We start from the raw sequence: 19,892 nt of genomic DNA, 5'->3' as shown, positions 1-19,892 counted from the left end.
CATACCCTTTATTTACTATTTAAGATTTTACTTAAATAAATCGCAAAAACCTTTTGCCCCATGCAGTCATTTTATGGTAAATAATAACTACCAATTAAGAGCTAAAGCATGACAAAGGCTATTAGTTAGGAAGTTATTTTGTAATAAATTATAACTGATTTTCAGAAGAATATTTTCTTATATTATATATATATTAATGTAGACTGCCTCCTCAATTTATTTTTTTCAATCGTTACTTATTCCTTGTAATTGCTTATAGTAACTTGTTACCTCTTTGAAATCAAAAGTCAAGGAGGAAAAAAAAAAAGGAAATAATCTACGTAATATATATATATAGAGTCAAAAGTTTTGACGTCCAACTATTGAGTATCGAATATTATGAGACTGTAGAAGTGTACGAATGAAATACAAGCTCTTCTAACCTCACAATTCTAAAAATATTTGACTAACATTAAATAAATGTTTGAATTTCATCAATAAATAGTTTGTAGCTCTAAGACTATTACTTTCTTATTATCATTTAGCCTAATTAAGCACCGGTGACATTACTACTTAGATAATGATATCTCCAATATTTTCTTTAAGTCAACAGTTTCAAATCCAAAGAAACAGTTAAGTTAAAATTGGGGGTCGGGAGAGGCAGGTGGAAGGAGAAAAAAAAATCATTAGAGATATAAATGATAATAAGAAGCTAGCTGGTCAAACTAAAATATAGTTCAGCAAGCTCAGAAAATAACTCATACCACTAAGTGATACCGATTAGTGTTGGATTCGGATAGATTATGATCGGATTTCACTTTTACCGTTGTCTTTTGCCGTCGCCGTTTGTTGATGATTAAGCTGCGTTTGGTTTGACGATATGGGAGAAAGATTGTTGCTTTTGGTCTGTAAAAAAGGATAATTTGGGGAGAAAGACTTGTGTTTGGCTAATGTTGATAGAAAAAAGTTGAGAGGGTTAGTTGTGAAAATAACAAAATATTTATAGTTATTTTCGTAAATTTCCCATAAATAGTTTGTAGCTCTAATACTATTACTTTCTTATTATCATTTAGCCTAATTAAGCACCGGTGACATTACTACTTAGATAATGATATCTCCAATATTTTCTTTAAATCAACAGTTTCAAATCCAAAGAAACAGTTAAGTTAAAATTGGGGGTCGGGAGAGGCAGGTGGAAGGAGAAAAAAAAAATCATTAGAAATATAAATGATAATAAGAAGCTAGCTGGTCAAACTAAAATACAGTCGCTCGTTTGGTTGGTCAAATGAAATCTTTAGGTTTCATGAATAGTGAGACTTGTTTGAAATTAAGGCATCTGGTTTTAATTTTGGATAGTTCTAAGGATTGGCCTCTTTTCATTATTTGCATAAAACGGTTGTCCTCTCTGTACTGTATGTGGATACATCTGCGTTAACATTGTTCTTTTTTTTTTTTTTTTAATCATTAGTGATTGTGTCTTAATAAAAATAATAATATATCCTATATGATCTGGTGTTTCTATGATGAGGATTGTAATTGACATATAGTTCATCAAGAAAAAAGTGAATTTTGCAACTAATAATTTGATAAGATTCGTATTCTTGATTAGAGCCTGAGCCACAACCCGAACCATTTTCTTTCACAAGTAATTTCCAACATATTAAGGCCCTATATGAATAATATGAATTAATCATCCCCATCCATCTCTTCTATGAGAAATGAGAAGTTAAAAAAAAAAATGTTTTTATTTTTTGAAATGAAGTAAAAGTTTTCCATTTCAACTGGATTTAATTAAATATTTGATTCATTTGGTTTTAAAATCTTTTACAAGTTTCATTTCAAACCAAAAAAAAAAAAAATCAAATTTCTTTGATTTAAACTTTTTTTTTTCTTTTTTTGAGATATGAGTCATCATCCCCTTTCACTTTTGGGGGACAAACATTGGGTACTGTCATTTATTTATTTTTTTAAACATTAGACTTGTGGCGAAAGTAAAAAATAAATAAATAAACAAAAAGAAAATGATAAGATGATGCATGCCAGGGCACGCTCCCTTTCAAAACACGCTATAGGTGTGCACGTTCGTCCACAGACCCGGTGCCGCCGCCGAGTAAATCGTCCAATTAATTAACCAAATCATAGCGTACGCCACGTCAGCTACCAGCTCATCGCTATTCCTCCATCTCCCTGTGATATCATACCAGTGGACCCCGCGAATTCCCCCCATTATCGTGGGCCATGCCTGTCTTGTCCGTCCAACCCGGCCAGGCCCACTAATCGATGATATTAGTCAGCTCGTATGTCACGTGACGGTATTTGAGTGTCTATGGATGCAAGTATGTACATGCAATGCCCCAAATTAAATTTTTTTTTTTTAAAAAAAGAGATGCTGTTTTGGGAAATTCTTGAGAGTACATACATCATACGTATGATATATCTGTTGTGATGATGATGCGAACTGCGAAGTACTCTGTACTCCTGAGGTGTGGGAGTGGCTGATCTAAGGATTTTCAGCGTTATGGACGGCTGATATTATTACAAAGATCCCAAATCTTGAGGAGAGTTGTGGGCCAATTTTGAAAGATGTATATAAGCTGTGAAGATGCAATCATGTTGTGATGCAAGGGCCATGTGGAGGCAAGCAGCATGATCATGCATGTAACATATCAATTTACTTGAATATAGTGACAATGGTGATTTTTTTTTTTTTTTCCAACCTTCAAAAACTAGGCACGTGTATACTTCTACTCAGAAGGGATGATGCATTGTATAACGTACGTATCTACTTATCAATATCCAAGCCCTCGAAAATCTGGTGGCTGCAAATAGTCTGATCACATGATTCCCTCAGATATAGTGCATGACATGGATATGTGCACCAGATAGAGAGAGACACTCACACATCCCCACTATGATAAGGCCTGCTAACACCCAAAATGTCCCCACCCATATTACATCACAACCACCATCCATCGTCTTGCATAGTATGACACATGTCATGTCATGTCATGTCAATTGCTGTCTTGTCATGTCATCATTTCATGTATTGGATTTAGTTAGGATTTTCTTCCAAATACATTAACTTTTTTAGGATTCTCGAACTCTATCTCCAATTTTTTTTTTTGGTTTAATTTGGACATTAAACGCAACGTCCATTCGTTTTAATTTATACATGGCATTACCATATTAAGCCCAGATAAATACAAAGATAATCCATTATAATAATTAGTCAGCGAAGTAATTATTGTCACCAAGAATACTCGATGATATATATCCATGAAAAGAGTATGTGCACACATAGTAATTAACTTCATTCTACACCTAATTAACTCTTTTGAATAATCTTTAACCACTAGATTTGATTATTTTTTGTGTATTTAGAATTGAAGTGTTGTAACTTAAAAATTACAGTTGTTATGAAAAAAAATTTGTGATTATGAAACAAAAATTAATAATATGTAGTAAATATAAAATTTAAATAATAATTTTGATAAAATTATTAAAGATATAATAAATTTTCTATTATATAAGTGAAAAATTATATTAAAATATCTTTTAAATTACAGTAATTAGTGTTTACCAAGTACTTTAATGCTGTAACTTAAAAGTTATGACTGTCCAACCTCAATTCCAAATGCACCCTTTAATTGATATAAGTATACATTTTTATACACAAAAATGTTATATCTTCCAATTGATGTGAAAGTAAAATGATGCATTTATATATTTGGCTTGAAGTAGTTATATATATATGTGTGTGTGTGTGTGTGTGTTACAGTGATTTTATTCCTAAACTCAAAACGTATGCATTATTTACACGTGATGTTTTCGTGCGAATATAGAAGGGATAATATGGAATGAGCGTACCGTGTTATCTTACTCAGTCTATTGAACAAAATTCAACATTTATCATTTGTGTACGTATTTTGGGTCCGACTACAATATGTCGAGTATACCATATTCCACAATTTAGATATGATTAAAAATTAACTATTTAGTTTAGTGGTGTCTAGACTGTAGGGTGCTAGTGAAATAGCATTATTATTATTATTTACTTAAAAAGTTTAATAAGGAGCGAGAAAAATATTCTTAAAAAGTAAAATGAAAAATAAAATAAAGAGTATTGATTATTTAATTTTTTAAAATAATTTTAAAATTATTAATGCCTCATTTGTGGTTGTGGTTAAAATTTAATAAATTATTTATTTGAATAACTTTTGACAAAAAGTATTTGGTAAATTTTATAAATTTTACTTATTTCATAATTTTTTCTATTTTGATAACAACTTTTAAAAATAAGCAAATGATTGTTTTTCATAATCTTATTTTTAACAGATGGAATTATAACTTTCATTAATTCAAAACTTGAAGAATATACGTTACACTTGTTGTGACAGAATCCGCCCAAATGATAAACTTACATATGATTATATAAATTTTTTTTAAACTGTGAACAATTTCACGTGAAAGTTAACCATGACTTTTAAAATTAATTTCATAATCATTGCTCTTAACGTTGAATCTATTTATATTTTTTTCTATAATCATGGTGTTTATTCCATTAAGTTTTATTTGAATGTAATGCATATTAATTTTTTATTTTATTTGGATTGTGTATTAGTATTAATTTTTATTATATTTTATGTAACATATTATAAAGTTCATTAGATTTTATTTAATCGAGTTTTTTCACTTTATGTAATTTTATGTGTTTAATAAAGGGAAAAAAACATTTCTAAGTATTATTAAATATACTCCAAAAAATAAAAGGTAATTTAAATGTATGTCTATTATGGTCATTATATAATAAAACAATACTTTCATAATAAAATTTACCAAATGCATGTCCACTACAAGCAACCGCAACAATATAGTTTACCAAACATAAAGCTGCTTTTCTAATTAACAACATAATTGAATTACACAATAAGAACAATTTATTTTATTAGCCACCACAATCCCATATTGGCCTAAGGATATTTTTTAGCAAGCTTAACAAACTTTCTTATGCAATCTCAAAAACAAAAAAATAATAAATCATTACGCTTAATTTATATTTTTATTTAAACTCGAATATAATTCTACTCGGGTTATAAAGAAAAAACTTTTTCACCGAGAACTTAAGTCTTTACTGGCCATCAGATAGGTTTGCCCGTAAATATGAGGGAATAAAAATACTTAAGACAAATTGCATAATTTGATTGGATGGTTCAATTAAGACCGTTCGAAACCTTTTTTTCACGAACATCTCGTTTTTTTTTTTAAAACCGTTCACACGAAATTCACGTTATTTAAACATCACCTTATTTGTAATATTATCAATCAAAAAGAGTAATTATCTAAAGCGTTACAAAAGTCCACCATATTGCTCATCATTTAGGCAATTTTTTTTGCATTCATTAAAATACGAAGCTTATTTGAGATTTAAGTTCAATTTCCACGAGTTATAATATATTTCAGCCTCCACAGTTCAGAGACTTTTAATTGTAATTTGTTGTAATTGAATAGTATGTTACATAAGAAAGTCACGGAACCCTATTAACAGCGGTTGTTAAAACCTGAAACCTGGCGTATAGGGTCATGAATGCACAGCAATTATATATGCGGATTGTTCTCTTTGCAGCGTCTTTTGCCTCTGACGCGAACATGATGACGATGAGGGTGCAGTTGCACCCTCATTCGCCATTAAAATATACAGAGATACTATTCCTTTGTTTTGTTATTTTTGTTTCAGATAAATAAATAAAAAAACAAGAATAAAAATGAACGTTTTCAGCTTTAAAATGAAGGCGCATGCAAAAACCTCATCATGGTGTCCTCTGTGTCCCACGCAGAACTCTCTCTCATGCCTTTAGTATTTTATAAGCCTCTGATTCTCTCCTCTTTTCCCTTCTCCGTCGATGCCCCTCCTGCTTCCCCCCTAATTACTCTCCTCTGCCATTCACACGTTCCTTCTTTTTTCATTTGTAGCCTTGTTGGTCTGGCTAGATGTAAATTTTATTGATGAATTTGCCACACCCATGAAACTCCAAATTACATAATCATAAATTGACCGTTGTAATTTCTAAAAGCAGGAAATTAATCGTGTTATGTACGTAATCATATTCTTAATAGTAATTAAAAATGATAAGATTTAATAATCATTTATCACTTAAATTATATCACATTAATTGAGGTATAATTAAAGTATCCTAATTAAGTAAGTATGATATCATTGAATTCAATATATGAAATTTGAGAGTCGACAATGTTGACATGGATTAAGTTTAGGTACTGTTATTGTGAGTACTCGTTTTATTTGAAATTTTAAAGTGCGGATATAGTTTTTTACTATGAAATCTTAAAGTATGGAAAAAATACTTTGTCACATATGATATTATTGAAATCTTAAAATATCCTAATTAAGTAAGTATGATATTGTTGAATTCAATATATGGAGTTTGAGAGTTGACATTGTTGACGTGGATTAAGTTGAGGTACTTCTATTGGGAGTACTCATTTTATTTAAAATTTTTAAATACGAATATAGTTTTTTTGTCTGAGATCTTAAAGTGTGGAAAAATTTAAAACTATAAAATTTTAAAGATTTAAAAATTAAAGCGTTTAAACTATATAATTTATGTATTTTTCTAGATTTTCTATTACTTTAAAAGCTCAACATTTCTATATATATATATATATATTAAAACTAAATATAGAATGGAAAAAATGGAGATCATTGGAGGGGTAATTCAGGAAACTTGATGAAGTTTTTCAAATTCACCACCAAAGGGCATTTTCGTCATCAGACACCTCACCAATTTTTTGAAAAAAAATCAAGAAAAAGAAAACTCAGCACTGCCATTTTCCCTCCACAGTGAAGAGTGGAAGACCAGCAGAGCGGAGGAGGAAAGAGAGAGAGAGAGCCAAAAAGTGAAGAACCAATGAAACGACAACAAACTCAAAACAAATTCAAAAATAAATACAAACAAAAACAAAAGTAAAAAACAACAAAATCATTAACCTCAAGTAGATGAACGCAAAACCAAACACACGGCGCAACAACAAATCTGCTTCAACAACAACATCAACTACAAAAGTATTTTTATTTCCCCTTTGCTTTATTTATTTTATTTTTTAATTTCCCTCTCCCTCTCCCTCTCCGTCTTACAACTACAACCACCACTACTTTTGTTGTTTTTCCTTTTTTTTGGTTTTTGTTTTTCACTCGTCACTGTCTCAGAATTTGAAAAGCACCATCTTTTTTCCGTTTCCATTTTCTTTTTATCTTTTGGCTTCCAGATAAACGAAGGAAACCCGGATGTTGTGCTTTATACAGGAGGCTGGGGAATTTCGTGAATATGAAGGGCGTTGAAACGTTTCGGTCCGTTTCTTCCCTGTAGCTGGGAGATCTTGCGAAGGAGTTTTTTTCTTTTTTTTGTTTAAGTCAGAAAATGGGTGGTTAGTTTAGTGGAAACGGTTACTCGTTCGTGGTGAGCGGAGGAAGGAGGAAGTGGAGGAACCATCGAATCACTGGAAACGTCTGGTTCCAAGCGTTTCGATGTTTTTGGGGGGTTTTCCTTCTGGAGTCGGAGAACCGGCTGAGTGGAATCGGTGATTGAAACAAGACAACTCTTTGGCGCGAAACGTTTCGTCGGGGCTGCTTGTTTTTTCGTGCTTTGGAAAACGCTGGAAATGTTTTTCTGAAACAGATCGTTGGGTATTGAGAGCTCTGATCTCGAAAGATTTATGCTTTATTGTGTTTGGGGCTGTCTCATAGTAACAAAACAAGAATAACTGCGTACAAAATCAGGATATTCTTGTCTCTTGTCGGTTATCTCTATCCTTAAATCACTCAGTTAGCATTAAACAATACATGAGTTTGAAAATCTTACACTTAATTTATGGTATATATGCATTTTGGTTAAATCCCATTTGTGTTTGTTCGGTGCTTTTGAGCTTTGCAGTGTCTGGATGAAGTATAAGTGCTGCAGTTTAGTTTAGTATAGTTTGTGCTTGGCTTTTTGGTATTTTGAAGAGTACTTAGTGTTTCAGATTGTGTTTCAAAGAAGATAAAGCACTTGAATAAGAGCTTCCAAAGCTTGTAAACTTGTGGTTGGGTTTAGTATTTGGTAGATAATGTTTGTTTGAGGTTCACATTTGGGTTTTTAATGCTTTAGATTTCAAAGAGAATAATTGAAATCGTGACGACAGAAGAGCGGCTGCTTGTTGTCTGTGTGACCTTGTGAAGTTTGGTGGTGAAATTGAAGATGGCAATGTCCTGCAAGGATGGTAAGACTGGGAGCTTGGATAACGGCAAGTATGTAAGATACACACCTGAGCAGGTTGAGGCTCTTGAGAGGCTCTATCATGAATGCCCCAAACCCAGTTCAATTCGCCGCCAACAGCTAATTAGGGAGTGCCCAATTCTCTCTAACATTGAGCCAAAGCAAATCAAAGTTTGGTTCCAGAACAGAAGGTATGCTTCATTCAAAGTTGATATTGTGTAGTTACTCTGATGATTCTTTAGCTTAATTATTGATTCTTTCTTTTTAAAATAATTATCTTCATTTGAAAAGAAGGCAAATTGAATGTTGAAGTTTAACTGTAAGGCAATTTCTCCTGTGTTTTTGTTGGTGAATAATGTGGAGAAACGACTGCAAAATGAAATGTTGAATTCTATGCTAGATATTATTTTTACTAAGAAGTGGAAACCTACTATTTTCTTGTATAATGGATAACTTTTATTGACAAGATTTTAATCTTTTGCCAATTTGTTGTTGCAATATATTTATGTTTCTGCTTTTGTTACTTCAGATGCAGAGAGAAGCAGAGGAAAGAAGCTTCCCGTCTTCAAGCTGTGAATAGAAAGCTGACAGCAATGAACAAGCTTTTGATGGAGGAGAATGATAGGTTGCAGAAGCAGGTGTCACAGCTGGTGTATGAGAATGGATACTTTCGCCAACATACCCAGAGTGTAAGAATTTTACTTTTTTCTGTGCAATATTTCTCACTTTCAATAGTAGTCAATTTGGTTTCCCGTGGAAATGTAGGGAAAGAAATCATTACTTGGAATTTGGATTAATGTGGGTTGCAATTCTTTTCATGCAATTTCCCAGGAACCTACTCAACCCATTCCCACTTTTTTAATTTTTCTTTGTTTGAGGTCAATAAGTAGATTAAACTATTGAGTCATGTTGAAACTGAAAGCTGAGGGTTGCTTTCTTGCAGACAACGCTTGCAACCAAAGATACAAGCTGTGAATCGGTGGTGACCAGTGGTCAACACCATTTGACACCTCAGCATCCTCCAAGGGATGCTAGTCCTGCAGGGTTAGTGGGGATATTGTTGTTGGGTCATTTTCTGTCATTGTGTAATGTGACCCTTTTTGTTGTATGTGCTGGTTTGTGGGTTATGAATTCATCAATTCAGGCTTTTTGTATGGTTTCAGGCTTTTGTCCATTGCAGAAGAGACTTTAACAGAGTTTCTTTCAAAGGCCACTGGAACTGCTGTTGAGTGGGTCCAAATGCCTGGAATGAAGGTATCTTTTGACTTTTCTTTATTTTCCTTTTAAGAAAAAGGTTCATTAACTGCTTCCTAATTATCTAATAAAGGAAAGGGAAACAATGACCAAGGAGAAAACTAAACTTATAATTCCAATAAATATAGACTAAAAAATTTGATGCAAGTTATATCACTGAATTTTACACCTCTATTTGTTATACTACTTACATCTGTTTATTTCTTTGTATTGTAATTATCATTTTGGGTTTGGGATTAAAGAATGTTGGGGAATTCTTTTGGTGGGGACTGCCGTTGTAAAGAAAACTAGAAGTTAATCTATTTCTTCCATTCCCCCTTTTTTTTTTTTTTCCATGAACAGCCTGGTCCGGATTCCGTTGGAATCGTTGCTATTTCTCATGGTTGCTCTGGAGTGGCAGCACGAGCCTGCGGCCTGGTGGGTTTAGAGCCTACTAGGGTAAGTGCACTTGGTTCCTATTTGTCTGATATTCTCTTAATTCAAATTTTGAGACTCATAAAAGACTATGTTCATTTCAGGTTGCAGAAATCCTTAAAGATCGGCCGTCGTGGTTCCGCGATTGTCGAGCTGTGGAAGTGCTGAATGTGCTGCCGACAGCTAATGGTGGAACCATTGAGCTGCTGTACATGCAGGTAAGAAAGAACTATTATGTATTTATCATGTTTATTTCGTGCATTGTATTGTGCAATTGTTTGCTGATGTCCTCATTTTGTTAAAAATTTAGCTCTATGCACTGACAACATTGGCGCCAGCTCGCGACTTCTGGTTGTTGCGCTATACTTCTGTTTTAGAAGATGGCAGCCTTGTGGTATGTAATTCCATAGTGTGTGACCATACATTTTCTTATTTTGGCTGAATAGGCATGTCGAGATGCACACTCTAATTCCTGTAAAGCTATTCTCCTTTCCTATCGTCTCAACTGCATTTAATAACATGCATCTCTCAAGTCATTTATATAACGTGGTTCAATGCTCCTAGGTCTGTGAGAGATCACTTAAGAATATACAAAATGGCCCAACCATGCCACCGGTGCAGCATTTTGTGAGAGCAGAAATGCTGCCAAGTGGGTACCTTATCCGACCTTGTGAAGGTGGTGGTTCAATCATACACATTGTTGATCATATGGATTTAGAGGTAACTTTTATTTTATTTGGAAAAAATTATTTGGTATTGTTGGTTAAATTTGGACACTCTTTTCTACTGGAAATGAGAAATTAATTATGTATATTTACTTAATTGTATAGCCGTGGAGTGTTCCGGAAGTGTTGCGTCCCCTCTATGAATCATCCACGGTTCTCGCTCAAAAGACGACAATGGCGGTGAGATTATAAATTCACTTTTAACATGGTTTCACTGTTTCTATAAGCATTTAGATCTTGAAGGAGATACAACATATTTACTTAAAAATGATGCAATTATTGGTTTTCAATGGTGTTTTCACTATTTCTATTCAGGCTCTGCGCCAGCTTAGGCAGATGGCTCAGGAGGTTACTCAGTCTAGTGTCAATGGCTGGGGAAGACGACCTGCTGCTCTACGAGCACTTAGCCAGCGGTTGAGCAGGCAAGTATATTTAGCTGTTTGACAAAATCTTGAATCAATTAGTTGATGTCTACCTGGAATTCAGATCTGATAGATGATTGATGACAGGGGTTTTAATGAAGCTGTCAATGGATTTACTGATGAGGGTTGGACGGTGATGGGGAATGATGGCATGGATGATGTTACTGTCCTTGTGAACTCATCTCCTGACAAGTTAATGGGTTTAAACCTTTCCTTTGCTAATGGATTTCCAGCTGTCAGCAATGCTGTCTTATGTGCTAAGGCATCTATGCTTTTACAGGTTGGTTTGCTGAAAATTTTTCTTCTTGTTTCCTTTGGTGGTCTTTTGTTGGGAAGGCTAATAGTACTGTCTAAATGAAAGGCACATCACAGCAAATTCTTTGAATTATTCCACCTATTTGTTGATAAAGGCTCAAGGGTTTCATGTATACCAAATAACCAGCATGACCTACGAACTTTGTGGATGCGTGGGTATTTATTACACTAACAACTTTTCATCATAGAGATCATCTGTAGATACATTTTGATATTGTACATGTTTGTATGTCTCTGTCCTCAACCGCATAGATCATTGTTTATTTTATTCTTTTCACTATCTACATTCTGATTGCAACTTAAACTATGTAATAATGTAACAAATATGCTTTTTGATTTGTTCAGTTCTGCTAAGTTTACATGCCATATCTTATATATTTATAAATTTGAAGTGATCATAATTGCACAAAAAATTTATTTACCTGGAGTTGAAAATAGTGAGAAGGATGAGCATAAGCCTTTTGCTGGGAACATAGCTGCAAAACTTTTTTCTAGATTGGCTTCAGCTTCTTATTGGTGGTTTGTCAAAAGTTTCTTTTTAATATCCATTCTGTTGCGTGCTTTTTCTTTTTCAGAATGTGCCTCCTGCTATTCTTCTTCGATTTTTGCGAGAGCACAGATCAGAGTGGGCAGACAACAACATTGATGTTTACTCAGCTGCGGCTATTAAAGTTGGTCCCTGTAGCTTACCAGGGTCTCGAGTTGGAACTTTTGGGAGCCAAGTTATTCTCCCACTGGCTCACACTATTGAACATGAAGAGGTAAGCAATTTGACATTTACGTCTGTCATTATTACGTCACATTATTCATTCCATATGCTTTTTGTGAATGAATAACAGTAGTTTTAATTCTTTTTTCCCAAAGTTTCACATGTTCATATCTTTCTAACATGATTTCCATTTCCTACTCTTAATAGTTCATGGAAGTTATTAAGTTGGAAGGTGTTGGCCACTCTCCTGAAGATGCAATAATGCCTAGAGACATGTTTCTCTTGCAAGTGAGCGTCACTGATTTATATTGCTCTCTCTCTCTATCTTCTTCTTTGGGTTAATATTCATGCATCAATAGATATTTCTGTTTTTTAGCTACATCAATGGTTTGATATCATCAATCTTGGGGATAGGTTTCAGTTTTGGTTATGCTAAATGTTTGATCTATGATCCAATATAGAATGCTTGGGCTGATTTCATTAGCTAAATTTGTAAATGAATTATACATGTCTAAACTGAGAGGAGTCATGTTAATGACGTCTAGAAGGAGGCTAGCGTTAACATCTGTTCTATGAGTTATTTTATGTAAGAAATGCATTGCTACTGGGTTTCTGTAATGCTACTACATTGATATTGTCGCATAATTATCTTATTATTGGCTCTCTTGGTAAATTTTCCTTTCTCTATTGTTTTTATAGCTCTGCAGTGGGATGGATGAGAATGCTGTTGGTACCTGTGCTGAACTTATATTTGCTCCCATAGATGCTTCTTTTGCTGATGATGCACCTCTTCTGCCATCTGGTTTTCGCATTATTCCTCTCGATTCTGGAAAGGTTGTCCATAACTGTCATGGTGCATGAATTATAACAATTCAGTTTAATTCATATTTATTGAACTTTCCTAATTGATGCTTTGCAATATGTTTCAGGAAACCTCCAGTCCAAATCGCACCTTGGACCTTGCGTCTGCTCTTGAGATTGGTCCTGCTGGAAATAGAGCTACAAATAATTACTCTACTAATTCCACCTGTATGAGATCAGTGATGACCATAGCGTTTGAATTTGCATTTGAAAGTCACATGCAAGAGCATGTGGCAACCATGGCTCGGCAATATGTTCGCAGCATTATATCATCTGTTCAGAGGGTGGCATTAGCCCTATCTCCTTCTAATATAAGTTCACAAGCTGGTCTCCGTACACCATTAGGTACTCCAGAAGCACTAACACTTGCTCGTTGGATCTGTCACAGTTACAGGTAAGCAATTTTTTTCTCTGTTTCTTAGACAACCCCCCCCCCCCCCCCAAACACTACACACAAAAAAAAAGGTCTGCACATGCTAGGAAATGTAATTTGGATCTCACATTGATGAAGGAGAACTGCTTGCTATGTTTGATCCTTCGTCACAGAGTTTGGTGTTTTGTTACCGACTTTTGCAGGTGTTACTTGGGTGTGGATCTGCTTAAATCCAGCAGTGAAGGAAGTGAATCCATTCTCAAAAACCTTTGGCATCACACAGATGCTGTCATGTGCTGCTCACTAAAGGTCCGCATGACAAATGTTCTGCTGCCCCCATCCCTTTTGTTTTCTTTTGCTTGGTGTCAGACATGAATGATGAATTCCCAGATATTTGTCCATACTTTTCTGGAGTTGACGTTTATTAGCTTCTTTATCTCCATCACTGTCAAACCACACCAATACTTAAAATAAGTAGAAGCTAAATTTTGGTTGAATTTGGCATAATGAATTTAAGATTCAATTCTTGGCATATCATTTTCTCTACCAACAGAGTTATCTGTCAATAAGACATTAAAGTATCCTGGAATCTTATTATTGTTATTCTTATATATAATTCTTCATCTTTGGATGGGTGCATTGAAGCATTCAGATAATTCTTCTTTACTTCCATACCAAATTGACATGTTAAATGCTTCATGTATGGTATTTGTGAAGTTGAGCAAGTATTTTAGCCTGTTTTCCTATTGCTTTTTAATTCTTTTGAATTGGGGTTATGAGAAATTCTATACCTGTGCGGTTGTTTATGCCCCCCTTTTTCTTACTATATTACTGGGTTCTACTTTTACTTACCTAGATTGCTTTGTCAATTCTATCTAAATTCGAACAATTGATGCAGGCATTGCCTGTTTTCACTTTTGCAAACCAAGCGGGACTTGATATGCTTGAGACGACCTTGGTTGCACTGCAAGACATAACCTTGGAGAAGATATTTGATGATCATGGGCGGAAGGCTCTCTTCGCGGAGTTCCCCCAGATAATGCAACAGGTTTGGAATTTCCTTCTAATTACGACGAAAGAAATGACACATAATGCGGTGGTACCATGAAAAAAGATTTTACTTATAATTTATATGCTATTGGAAAGTTGAGAATCTGCTGTTGATGCGATTTACAAATAATAAAAGGTGTTTATTTTCCTTTCAATGCAGTTATAGATACAATAAGATAACCTTTTTTTTTCCCTTTAATTAACTCTATTTTCTTCAGAGGGTGAAATAGTTCAAAGCTAATTATCTTAAAATGTTTAACAGATCAGATACTGTGCCAATCTCTATAAAATTGATTGATTCGTACAACTTGTTATGATTTTGATGAAGAAATTCTCTTGTGGCAGGGCTTTGCTTGTCTTCAAGGTGGCATCTGTTTGTCAAGCATGGGCAGACCGGTTTCTTACGAGAGGGCTGTGGCTTGGAAGGTACTTAATGAAGAAGAGACTGCTCATTGCATCTGCTTTATGTTCATCAACTGGTCATTTGTGTAAAATACTTTGGACCAGCGAAGGTCTGTATTTTGTTGGATTGTATTATCTTTTGGCCATGGAAACCTTGGATACTTAGGACAGATAAGGTTGTTAGGCCTATGTTACTTCTCTCTAAACTGCTTTGCGTTTGTATTGCTTGGAAGTTATGCTACTAGCCTATAATCAGTCAATAGATGTGTGAAACTTCCATTTACCTCGTTTTTTTTTCCTCTAATAAAAGCGTTATTGCAAATTATTCCAATAAATTTCGAACCAAAATTAGGTAATTTTTCTTGTTGATTCATTAATACAGAAAGATAACATATATTTCATTAAAACGATGAGAACAGCAAATTTATTACATGAAACTTGGTTAATTTCGGATTGTGATTGCAAACAAGGACCTTGAAGTCACAATTGAAAACAGATAATGAAGGATGATGAAAATACAGGCTTTCAACAACATCCAACAACTAAGCCTTTTTACACAGACTCAATAATACACATTAATATTCTATAATTAAGCTCAAATGAGGCTACTATTGTTACTTCCAAATAAGCCACTTCAAGTAGAAGTCGGAAAAAGGGTTGTGTTGAATGGCAACCTAGGTCATGGATCCACCTAAAAAACCCTAGAGGGTGGTGCATAAGGTGGAGAATTTAATCAACCAAGGAAATAAAAATTGTCCTTGGGTAAAAAAAAGGTGCCCAAAAACCCTTTAAAGGTAGTTATTAGACCATGAAAGGTTAATAAGGTATTATATGCTTGTGGGGAGAAGTGTTTTCGGTTAGCTGAAAGCGCCTTTGAAAGTAAAAAAGCACTTCCAGGCACAGCTTCAGTTTTTGATAGCAAGATCAGTCATCTCCCTTGTAATAGCTGGTATGCAACTTGAACTCCTCGCAATCCCACCTTTATTTTGCCGTCCTCCTTTATTGTCCCTAGGGCTAATAGATTTAGCCCTAAGACCCCTTGCGCTATTCTTCTTCAAGAGCTCTCTCATGGCCTCAGCTTGGAACAAAACAGGATAAGCTCTTCCAAACTTATTAAACCTAGCACATGCATTTATGTGTGCACTCAGAGCTTGATCTCTGCTTTTTCCTCCATCTTTCTCCATCTCTTCCTTCACTGCCTCGGCACACAACCCGCATATCCACTTCCCAAAGAACTTGTCACGAACTCGCTCTATGTACTCCGGTGTGCACTCCTCAGACATGCCGCAGCACTCGCACTTGGCATCTTCGACCTCAGAGATTGGTGGAAGTGTTTTTATATTATCCACGGCCTCTTTGCTCATAAGCTCAAATGAGATATCAGATACCGTGCGTTGCAAGTTATCATTTGAGAGCCTCGGTGGCTTGGAGTTGGAGAAGTTGTTGCTGCTCCTTGTTACAAAAGTGCTTGCAATAGCCTCTCCATGTGGTGCCATCTTGGTCATAAAGGAAAATAATGCAAGTGATATGGAAGACAGAGTGAGTTCAAAGATTGTATGATCTCTTGTGGTGATTGAATAGCAAGTGCACGGAGTCTTATTTATAATAGTTTCCGTGACATATTTCAGAATCTAAGCAGTGAATTTATGCGGATGTTGTAGGTTCACATGTGAAAAAAGCGTGAACATGCTCGATTTTTCAAGAAAGATTTCGTATGAAAGGCTAATTATTATCATTTTCAGTTACAATTTCAACAGTTATTTGTCCCTGTAGAGGCGCACAAATGCAGCATCATCAAGTCAAGGGATTCACGTGTGGGCCTGCAGTAGCCATAAAAACCTGAGCCGTGTCTGCACCAGGAGCCAGAAGCCAAGCCTTTTTGTATTCGCTGAATGCAACAACACGAGTGAAAATGATGCGGGCAATCACAAAGATCAATTAATAATAAACTGCCCACATCCACAACTCTATGGATTCACGAGCTGCTAAATCAACCCCACATGATTTTTGAACTGGTAGTTGAAACAAGCTGGATGCTTATGGAGATTTGGCATGCATTTATTGGATATAGGTTATGAAATTTTAGAGATTTGCTACAGTTCAACTGTCAGCAATATCAAATCAGGAAAGGTTCTGTTTATGTAATGCCATACTTGTAATATAAAACATAGCACTATGTTAGAAGTTATATATTAGTAGGAGTTCGACCTGGGGCAGTACATAGATGGTGAATTATGTTACCAACGGTTGCTTATTTGCTTACATATATATGTTCTAATGTTAAGTGTTAGTAGCCAGAATAACCTGAGTAGGAGATTAAAAAAATTTTAAGATGGATATTAAATTACGTTTAACGTAATTTACGCCACGCACGGAGCAATAATGAGTCCCATCAATATGTTACTATTGTTATGTGTGGCGCAAATTACATTGACGTAATTTAGAAGGCTCCAAATTTTAATGGATTTATCTTGAAAGCGAGTCGGAAGTGAGACTTTGCATGGGTGGCTTTCATTGGGCAGCCATTTAAGAGGGGCTACTAATTACCAACTGTATTAACAGTGATGGCTTGTGGTGGGTCCTGCTGCTTTTGCTATCACGCTCGTCATTTCTTGAGTGTCAATATGCCCTTGTGACTGACAGTGCATGGACGAGAAAATATCTTCGTTTTTCGCAGGCATGATCGTTGGTTACTGATGATGGGTGGGCTAACTTGCATTTCTGACGGGCCTGTGATCTTCACGGCCTGAGCCCAGAGAGGTAACGTTTGGGCCTTTAGTCCAGGTTAGGCTTTACTGTAGACAAGTTACGAGATGGGCTGATAATATATTGAGCTGTCCAAAAACTCCAAGTGGCCCGCAAGGGAGCCCATGTATTGTGGAACAATTAATATTAAATAAATCTAAGAATAACGTCGGCTTCCCCGTCCTTTCGAAATGATTTAAGGGAGCATCTTCACTTACTGAGTAGAAAGCAACTACACACGAATCACAGTATGTTGATTCATTGAATGGGGGAAACTTGTAGTGCAACTGTGATACCGTGCCACAGTTGTATTCAGCCGTTGGATATCGGTGGATCCTACCAATTTAAGTGCATCCAACGACTGGATGCAACTGTGGTATGGTACCACAGTTGCACCATAACCTGATCTCATTGAATGATGTTAAAAATTAGAAGTCGAACAACATCATCTAACATTATCGTTATCTACAATATTATTTAATAACGATAATCACGCGTTCACATTTGTTACATTCTACTAATATGATAAAAAAATTTTGTCGATGAATAATATGTTCATTCATTGAATAATATTAAAAATTAGGAGTCAAACAACATCATATAACATTGTCGCTCACTGAATTGTTATTTAATAACGATAGGTCGATAATCACGCGTTTATATTTGTTACATTCTACTAATACGACAAAAATTACTTATCAATAAAAGACTTAAAAGTAAAATTAGATTAAAATTTCAATACATTAACACGTTTATATGAATATATGATGGTGACTGTTGTACTTTGAATGCAGTCAATGCACTTTTTATAATAAGTTCAATAAGAACTATTACTTAACGATGAAGCATGAAAAGATATTTTTTTTTCCCCTTACCATAATAGAGCGAATAAATAATTGAGAAAAACGATTTTGTACTTGGGGAACAAATATAGAAAGTGAGCTTGCAAATGGATCATATGACATCCAGCAGCCTACGGCCCTTTTAATTTATTACAAGCATTGCTTTGATAGCCTTTCGTAGGCACTAATTAAAGGATTCAAAGGTCCTCCTCAGTTAGTTTGATGGATTTTGAATATTTTTTATGCTAAACGAGCACGTTTTCTGAATCTTTCCCCCCCCAGGAGAAAGGCAATAACAATATGGGAAAGCTAGCTGTGCTCTACTATTTTATTTTTTCTCTCTTAAATAAATTATAAGATGCATATCTACTTTTCAACATAACCCCACATGAAAGGAAACCATCGTAGGATCAAACGGCCGTGACCACCCTTCTCAAGTCTGCATGAGCTCTTACACACCCGATCACCACTCCACCAATAATGCATGATTGTAGTCATTAAAATAAACACTAAAACCATCCAAAATATCCATGCTAATCTAAAACGAAGCACCCCACATTTCTCTTCCTTTAAATACCCACCACCCCCCTTCGTTTCTTCTCATCATGTGTTGACCTCAATACTCTTCTCTCTCTCTCTCTCTCTCTCTCTCTCTCTCTATGAACTAAAACAAAATACAAATTAAAAAGGAAAAAAAAAATGGAGCGAAGCCAAAACGTACAAGTGATAGGGAAAAGAATATGGAGTGTTGTACGTGTAGTATTTTTCATGCTAAGAAAGGGCCTGTGCAAGAGAAAGCTCTTGGTTGATCTCAACATGATGCTCAAACGCGGCAAGATTGCCGGGGGCAAAGCCCTGAACAATCTCATTCACCACCACCACCACCACCACTACCACCACCACCGCGGCCACGAGTCGTCGTTCCACATGGCAGCGCAGCGAGAGTACGAGTTCAGCTGCAGCAACACACCAAACTACACTTTCCCCTACTTCCATAATGCCAACAGCAACAAGAGATCAAAGAACAACTTCTTATTCGGGTGTGCTCACGCGCCGGCGACCCTCGACGACAACGACGCCGCGACCGTCAACGCCGTTAAGGTGGTCTTGGAGATGCTGAACAATGACAAGTTGGTGGAGGCTTCCCCGGCGCTGCCCGGGTTCGGAAGGAGCCCCTTTGTGAGGCCGTTGAGGATAACGGACTCGCCGTTTCCGTTAAAGGATACTGATGATGACAGTGGGTATGTGGACAAAGCAGCCGAGGAGTTTATTCAGAAGTTCTATAAAGAGTTGAAGAACCAGAAGAGATCAATGGCTGATGAGTGATGTTAATTAATTAATTACCTAGGCTCCTATTTTCATTTTGTCATGGGCATTTTCGAGCTTTACTTTTGTCGTTGATATTTTGAGAATAAAAATTTGCATGAAAGTTTCACTGCCATTGGGATTGGGATCTTGAATGGTGGCATGAAATGAGAATTTTATTTTACTAGTTACATTACAATTTATAAATTAAAGCTACCGGAATCTCCCA

At 35.4% G+C, this 19,892-nt stretch overlaps 3 protein-coding genes across 6 annotated transcripts; 2 read left to right on the top strand and 1 right to left on the bottom strand.

Annotated features, from left to right (window-relative positions):
* Positions 1 to 6,825: 6,825 nt before the first annotated feature.
* On the top strand, positions 6,826 to 15,054 carry LOC102606682 (homeobox-leucine zipper protein ATHB-15). 4 transcript variants are annotated; one of them, XM_006465617.4, is made up of 20 exons: positions 6,826 to 7,057; positions 7,261 to 7,678; positions 8,139 to 8,437; positions 8,776 to 8,935; positions 9,190 to 9,290; positions 9,410 to 9,500; positions 9,843 to 9,938; positions 10,019 to 10,132; positions 10,225 to 10,308; positions 10,479 to 10,634; positions 10,745 to 10,819; positions 10,955 to 11,061; positions 11,149 to 11,341; positions 11,952 to 12,137; positions 12,293 to 12,373; positions 12,785 to 12,919; positions 13,015 to 13,340; positions 13,523 to 13,628; positions 14,218 to 14,367; positions 14,715 to 15,054. In XM_006465617.4, exons 3-20 carry the CDS (start codon positions 8,229 to 8,231, stop codon positions 14,859 to 14,861), a joined length of 2,517 nt encoding a protein of 838 aa, XP_006465680.1. In that variant the 5' UTR covers positions 6,826 to 7,057; positions 7,261 to 7,678; positions 8,139 to 8,228; the 3' UTR covers positions 14,862 to 15,054. The 4 variants fall into 4 exon arrangements, with proteins under 4 accessions (XP_006465680.1, XP_052300369.1, XP_015386901.1 ...); XM_052444409.1 differs by having other exon boundaries at positions 7,298 to 8,437; XM_015531415.3 differs by having other exon boundaries at positions 7,261 to 8,437.
* A 94-nt stretch (positions 15,055 to 15,148) lies between these two features.
* On the bottom strand, positions 15,149 to 16,504 carry LOC102607190 (uncharacterized). The gene has a single exon (XM_006465618.4). The coding sequence runs from the start codon at positions 16,274 to 16,276 to the stop codon at positions 15,677 to 15,679; it is 600 nt and encodes a 199-aa protein (XP_006465681.1). The 5' UTR covers positions 16,277 to 16,504; the 3' UTR covers positions 15,149 to 15,676.
* Positions 16,505 to 19,057: 2,553 nt separating this feature from the next.
* On the top strand, positions 19,058 to 19,684 carry LOC102607482 (hypothetical protein). Its single transcript, XM_006465619.4, has one exon. It carries the CDS (start codon positions 19,058 to 19,060, stop codon positions 19,682 to 19,684), a length of 627 nt encoding a protein of 208 aa, XP_006465682.1.
* The last annotated feature ends 208 nt before the right edge of the window (positions 19,685 to 19,892 follow it).

This window comes from Citrus sinensis, chromosome 7 (assembly GCF_022201045.2).
Source record: "Citrus sinensis cultivar Valencia sweet orange chromosome 7, DVS_A1.0, whole genome shotgun sequence".
NCBI classification, from domain to species: domain Eukaryota; kingdom Viridiplantae; phylum Streptophyta; class Magnoliopsida; order Sapindales; family Rutaceae; genus Citrus; species Citrus sinensis.
The sequence above is the reverse complement of the archived record's forward strand: the minus strand, read 5'-3'. Positions and strand labels throughout refer to the sequence as shown.